This window comes from Catharus ustulatus, chromosome 26, assembly GCF_009819885.2.
Source record: "Catharus ustulatus isolate bCatUst1 chromosome 26, bCatUst1.pri.v2, whole genome shotgun sequence".
Taxonomy (NCBI): domain Eukaryota; kingdom Metazoa; phylum Chordata; class Aves; order Passeriformes; family Turdidae; genus Catharus; species Catharus ustulatus.
The window spans coordinates 4,260,307-4,266,794 of NC_046246.1; the positions used below are offsets into that span (position 1 = coordinate 4,260,307).

Here is a 6,488-nt window from a genome sequence, read left to right on the forward strand (position 1 = left end):
GCCCTGGGTGTGGGGACACCTGATGGCAGCAGGGAGGTGAGGTCTGTGGGTTCTGCTCCCCCATGGGGTGCTCTCCCTTGCTAGGGGAGATGGGGGGGGCCCTACGCTTAGGCCGGGGCAGCTGAGGGGCCTTGGACTGATTTCTCTTCCTCTTCCCCAGGACTCCTCACAGCTCTCGGTCATCACGCTGTTTTGCACTGGGTTACAGATAATTTTCCTCCCAGGGGCTGCTCTGGGGCTGAGCTTTGGTTTTGTGCTGAGCACGGGGTTGAGGAGTTTGTAATGGCTGAGCTTGCCCAGAACCAAGGCCTGTCCTGCCCCTCCCAGGGAGGGCTTTGGGAGCGTGTGGGAGGCTGGGGGGAGGCAGGGACAGGGACAGGTGACCGATGGGATGTCCCAGTGTGACATAAATGAATGGACAAAGGGGGGCACATTTGGAGTGATGGTGTTTCTCTTCCCAAGTGTCTGGCCCGTGTGAAGGGACCCGGCTTGGAGATGTTGAACCCCTCCCTGCCCATGGGAAGCAGGGAATGAATTCCTGGCTTTGCATTGCTTGCGTGCATGGCTTTTGCTTTCCCTATTAAACTGTTTCAACCCACGAGTTTTCTGGGTTTTACTCTTTCACTCTTCCCCTGATCCCGACTGGGGATGGAGGGGTGTGGGTGATGATCGAGCGGCTGCAAGGTGCTTGGGACTGGCAGGGCTTGAGCTGCGACAGCCACCAGGGCTCCCAACAGGGCTCTGGTGTGGCTGCTGTGCCGTGACCCCCGGTACACACCGGGACCCTCGCAGCTGTGTGCCGTGACCCCGCACTCTGGAACCCCTCAGTACCCCGGCTGGGAGCCCCCCCCCCCCACCTCCCGTGCCCCCCTTGCTGTAATCTGACCCCCGAATAAAGACTCACGCTCAGCCCTTTGCCCTGGGCGTGCCTGGGACGGGGCGGTCCCGAGGGAGGATCGGGACGGATCCGGTTCGGCACTGCGGGCAGGTGAGCAACACTGCGGGCAGGTGGGCAGAGCGGGCAGCATGGACAGTGCTGCTCACTTCCATCTTCCACCTTCCCCGTCCTCTTCCTCTTCCTTATCCTTTTCCTCTTCTCCCTCCTGTCCTCCTGCCTTTTTCCCTCTAAGCCGTGAGACACAGAGGTGAAGGAGCTGCCACTGGAGCACTTGGCCAAGTACTGGCACTCCGGTTCACTGCCAGGCTGGGGGCTGCGAGTGCTGGGGCTGGAGAGACTCAGGATGCTGCTGTGAGGGAGGGACAGCACTGGCCGGTAGCTGCAGGTTTCTCTCTTGGTGCCAAAATTGGGCTGATATATATCCTACTGTCACTTGGTGCAGGAAAGTCTGCCAAGATATTCAAGAGGAAGCCACCTCGGGATGAGGAACCCAAGGAGAGAATTTCAAGGGAGGAACCTGGGGAGGAGACAACTCCTGGTGATGGGCCCAAGAAGAAGACAATTTCAGATGAGAAATCCAGGGATGAGACAACTCCAGTTGATGAGCCCAAGAAGAAGACAATTTCAAATGAGGAATCCAGGGATGAGACAACTCCAGTGTATGAGCCCAAGAAAGATAAATTCAGGTGAGGAGCCTGGGAAGGAGACGAATCCAGTTGATGAGCCCAAGAAGGAGACAATTTCAGATGAGGAACCTGGGCAGGAGACAACTCCCAGTGATATGCCCAAGAAAGAGACAATTTCAGATGAGGAATCCAGGGAGGAGACAACTCCAGTTGATGAGCCCAAGAAGGAGACAATTTCAGATGAGGAGTCCAGGGATGAGACAACTCCAGTTGATGAGCCCAAGAAGGAGACAATTTCAGATGAGGAGCCTGGGGAGGAGACAAATCCAGTTGATGAGCCCAAGAAGGAGACAATTTCAGATGAGGAATCCAGGGATGAGACAACTCCAGTTGATGAGTCCAAGAAGGAGACAATTTCAGATGAGGAGCCTGGGGAGGAGACAACTCTTGGTGATGAGCCCAAGAAGGAGACAATTTCAGAGGAGGAATCCAGGGATGAGGCAAATCCAGTTGATGAGCCCAAGAAGGAGATAATTTCAGATGAGGAACCTGGGGAGCAGACAACTCCCAGTGATGAGCCCAAGAAGGATACAATTTCAGATGAGGAATCCAGGGATGAGACAACTCCAGTTGATGAGCCCAAGAAGGAGACAATTTCAAATGAGGAATCCAGGGATGAGACATCTCTTGCTGATGAGCCCAAGAAAGAAATAGTTTCAGATATGGAGCCTGGGGAGGAGACAAATCCAGTTGATGAGCCCAAGAAGGAGACAATTTCAGATGAGGAATCCAGGGATGAGACAACTCCAGTGGATGAGCACAAGAAAGAGATAGTTTCAGATGAGGAGCCTGGCAAGGAGACAACTCCAGTTAATGAGCCCAAGAAGGAGACAATTTCAGATGAGGAACCTGGGCAGGAGACAACTCCCAGTGATGAGCCCAATAAAGAGACAATTTCAGATGAGGAATCCAGGGATGAGACAACTCCAGTTGATGAGCCCAAGAAGGAGACAATTTCAGATGTGGAATCCAGGGATGAGACATCTCTTGCTGATGAGCCCAAGAAAGATATAGTTTCAGATATGGAGCCTGGGAAGGAGACAAATCCAGTTGATGAGCCCAAGAAGGAGACAATTTCAGATGGGGAATCCAGGGATGATACAACTCCAGTTGATGAGTCCAAGAAGGAGACAATTTCAGATGAGGCGTCCAGGGATGAGACAACTCCAGTTGATGAGCCCAAGAAGGAGACAATTTCAAATGAGGAATCCAGGGATGAGTCATCTCTTGCTGATGAGCCCAAGAAAGATATAGTTTCAGGTATGGAGCCTGGGAAGGAGACAAATGCAGTTGATGAGCCCAAGAAGGAGACAATTTCAAATGAGGAATCCAGGGATGAGACAACTCCAGTTGATGTGCCCAAGAAGGAGATAATTTCAAATGAGGAATCCAGGGATGAGACATCTCTTGCTGATGAGCCCAAGAAAGAAATAGTTTCAGATATGGAGCCTGGGAAGGAGACAAATCCAGTTGATGAGCCCAAGAAGGAGACAATTTCAAATGAGGAATCCAGGGATGAGACAAATCCAGTGGATGAGCCCAAGAAGGATATAAATTCAGGTGAGGAGCCTGGGGAGGAGACAAATCCAGTTGATGAGCCCAAGAAGGAGACAATTTCAGATGGGGAATCCAGAGATGAGACAACTCCAGTTGATGAGCCCAAGAAGGAGACAATTTCAGATGGGGAATCCAGAGATGAGACAACTCCAGTTGATGAGTCCAAGAAGGAGACAATTTCAGATGAGGAGCCTGGGGAGGAGACAGCTCTTGGTGATGAGCCCAAGAAGGAGACAATTTCAGAGGAGGAATCCAGGGATGAGGCAAATCCAGTTGATGAGCCCAAGAAGGAGATAATTTCAGATGAGGAACCTGGGGAGCAGACAACTCCCAGTGATGAGCCCAAGAAGGATACAATTTCAGATGAGGAATCCAGGGATGAGACAACTCCCAGTGATGAGCCCAAGAAGGATACAATTTCAGATGAGGAATCCAGGGATGAGACAAATCCAGTGGATGAGCCCAAGAAGGAGATAAATTCAGGTGAGGAGCCTGGGGAGGAGACAAATCCAGTTGATGAGCCCAAGAAGGAGACAATTTCAAATGAGGAATCCAGGGATGAGACATCTCTTGCTGATGAGCCCAAGAAAGAAATAGTTTCAGATATGGAGCCTGGGGAGGAGACAAATCCAGTTGATGAGCCCAAGAAGGAGACAATTTCAAATGAGGAATCCCAGGATGAGACAACTCCAGTTGATGAGTCCAAGAAGGAGACAATTTCAGATGAGGAATCCAGGGATGAGACAACTCCAGTGGATGAGCACAAGAAAGAGATAGTTTCAGATGAGGAGCCTGGCAAGGAGACAACTCCAGTTAATGAGCCCAAGAAGGAGACAATTTCAGATGAGGAACCTGGGCAGGAGACAACTCCCAGTGATGAGCCCAATAAAGAGACAATTTCAAATGAGGAATCCAGGTATGAGACAACTGTCAGTGATGAGCCCAAGAAGGAGACAATTTCAGATGAGGAATCCAGGGATGAGACAACTGTCAGTGATGAGCCCAAGAAGGAGACAATTTCAGATGAGGAATCCAGGGATGAGACAACTCCAGTTGATGAGCCCAAGAAGGAGACAATTTCAGATGTGGAATCCAGGGAGGAGACAACTCCAGTTGATGTGCCCAAGAAGGAGATAATTTCAAATGAGGAATCCAGGGATGAGACATCTCTTGCTGATGAGCCCAAGAAAGATATAGTTTCAGATATGGAGCCTGGGAAGGAGACAAATCCAGTTGATGAGTCCAAGAAGGAGACAATTTCATATGAGGAACCTGGGAAGGAGACAAATCCAGTTGATGAGCCCAAGAAGGAGACAATTTCAGATGGGGAATCCAGGGATGAGACAACTCCAGTGGATGAGCCCAAGAAAGAGATAGTTTCAGATGAGGAGCCTGGGAAGGAGACAAATCCAGTTGATGAGCCCAAGAAGGAGACAATTTCAGATGAGGAACCTGGGCAGGAGACAACTCCCAGTGATGAGCCCAAGGAGGAGACAATTTCAAATGAGGAATCCAGGGATGAGACAACTCCAATTGATGAGCCCAAGAAGGAGACAATTACAAATGAGGAATCCAGGGAAGAGACAACTCCAGATGATGAGCCCAAGAAGAAGTCAATTTCAGAGGAGGAATCCAGGGATGAGACAAATCCAGTTGATGAGCCCAAGAAGGAGATAATTTCAGGTGAGGAGCCTGGGGAGGAGACAGCACGTGATGATGAGCACAAGGAGACAGGTGCAGATGTGGAATCCAGGGATGAGGCAAATCTTGGTGCTGAGCTCAGTGATGAGGCTAGTCCAGGTAAAGTGCAGGGGAAAGTGTCCATGTTAGATATCGGGAAAAACGCTTGATTGAAAGACTGATTGGGCACTGGAATTATCTACCCAGGGAAAGGATGGAGTCACTGCCTCTGGACATGTTTATAAAATGACTGGGCATGGCACTGAGGTTTAGTTGATGAGGAGGTGTTAGGTCATAGGTTGGATCTCAAAGATCTTTTCCAACCTAATTCATTCTGTCATTCTTTGTGACTTCCCAAGAGAAGCCAAGGAGATGCCTGATCCCAAGATCCCTGCCAGGCAGCCTGGTAGGCACTGGGAAGCTCCAGCAGCTTGGCCACCCTCTGAAGAGCTGGGGATGTGCTGGAGTGATAGGGGCCCTGAAAGCAAGGGCTTTGGGAGGTTTGGGTGCTGGTGGCAGGGGGAGATTTGGGTCACAGAGAGCACTCTAACACTGCTCTGTCCTCCCTGAAGGAGTGGCACTGGTTGCCATCCCAGCGTGTATAGGCGCACTGGGGCTCACAGGAACCGACATCGCCGCTGGCTCCATCGCTGCCAAGATGATGTCAGCAGCTGCCATTGCCAACGGGGGAGGAGTGGCTGCCGGCAGCACCGTGGCCGTGCTGCAGTCGGTCGGTGAGTGGGGAGGGCAGGGTAGCTGGGCTTCATCTCCATGCCAGGGAACACTGGATTGTATCCTGGGCTTGCTCTAGAGCAAAACCTGCCCTTGAACCCCTCACTGCTCTGAGTCACTCTGAACTCTCTGGGTTCTTCACTGACTGTGTCCAGTGCTGGGTCACTGCACAGGCAGCCTCCATGTTCCTGGGACTTCACACCTCGATCTTTCTTTGCAGGAGGTGCACGTATGTCTCGTGATAACAAAACTCAGCTGACATCTGCACTGAGCAAAGTTGGTGTAGCAAGCATTTTTCGGATGTCCAAGAGAATCAAAGCTAAAATAAAGGACAAAAATGTAAGTGACAAACCCAAGAAAAAGTAAATCAGGTGATGAACATGAGGAGGAGACGACTCCAGACGAGGAACCCAGGAGAAGCCAAGCAGGTGCCTGACCCCAAGGCTTTGCAATGCACAATGGCAGGTGCTGGCAAAGCCCCACAGACCCCTCAGGGTTTTGCCTCCCCTTTCAAAAGCTTTGGATTCTCTTGAGCAACAAGTGCTCAATAAAGGCACTTTTCCTGCAGCAGAGATGGTGTTTGTGTGTCACTGCAGCTCTTGGGTGATGGTGGCATTAGAGGGTGAGAGAGCACCAAGAGCACCATCCCCACATGAAATCTGTGAGATTCTGCTTTTAAACTGTGTATTGGGTTTACATACTGCTTTTAGATTCCAGCATCATCCAGGAAAGGAGGATGGATGCACACTTTAATTAAGGTTAAAGGTTTTTAATCACTATTCCAGAATACAGATATGACTGAAACAAAAACTATTTTGAGGCTCTCAATAATTCACTTCTTAATACCATACATTGAACTCTAGAAATTCTTGTGTAAGAAAATGTCTGTTTAATACAGGTTATGATGCATGGGTGGCCTAGTTACATCTTCTGAA

At 50.3% G+C, this 6,488-nt stretch overlaps 1 protein-coding gene across 1 annotated transcript; it reads left to right on the forward strand.

Moving 5' to 3' along the window:
* The first annotated feature begins 1,541 nt into the window (after positions 1–1,541).
* LOC117007695 (probable serine/threonine-protein kinase kinX) lies at positions 1,542–5,919 on the forward strand. Its single transcript, XM_033081018.1, has 3 exons — positions 1,542–4,941; positions 5,394–5,555; positions 5,774–5,919. The coding sequence occupies exons 1-3, from the start codon at positions 1,542–1,544 to the stop codon at positions 5,917–5,919; spliced, it is 3,708 nt and encodes a 1,235-aa protein (XP_032936909.1).
* The last annotated feature ends 569 nt before the right edge of the window (positions 5,920–6,488 follow it).

Coding starts and splice junctions, on each gene's coding strand:
- LOC117007695 (XM_033081018.1), top strand. CDS start 1,542: ATGAGACAACTCCAGTGTATGAGCCCAAGAAAGATAAATTCAGGTGAG. Junction 4,942..5,393: donor CAGTGATGAGGCTAGTCCAG/GTAAAGTGCAGG, acceptor TCCTCCCTGAAG/GAGTGGCACTGGTTGCCATC. Junction 5,556..5,773: donor GGCCGTGCTGCAGTCGGTCG/GTGAGTGGGGAG, acceptor CTTTCTTTGCAG/GAGGTGCACGTATGTCTCGT.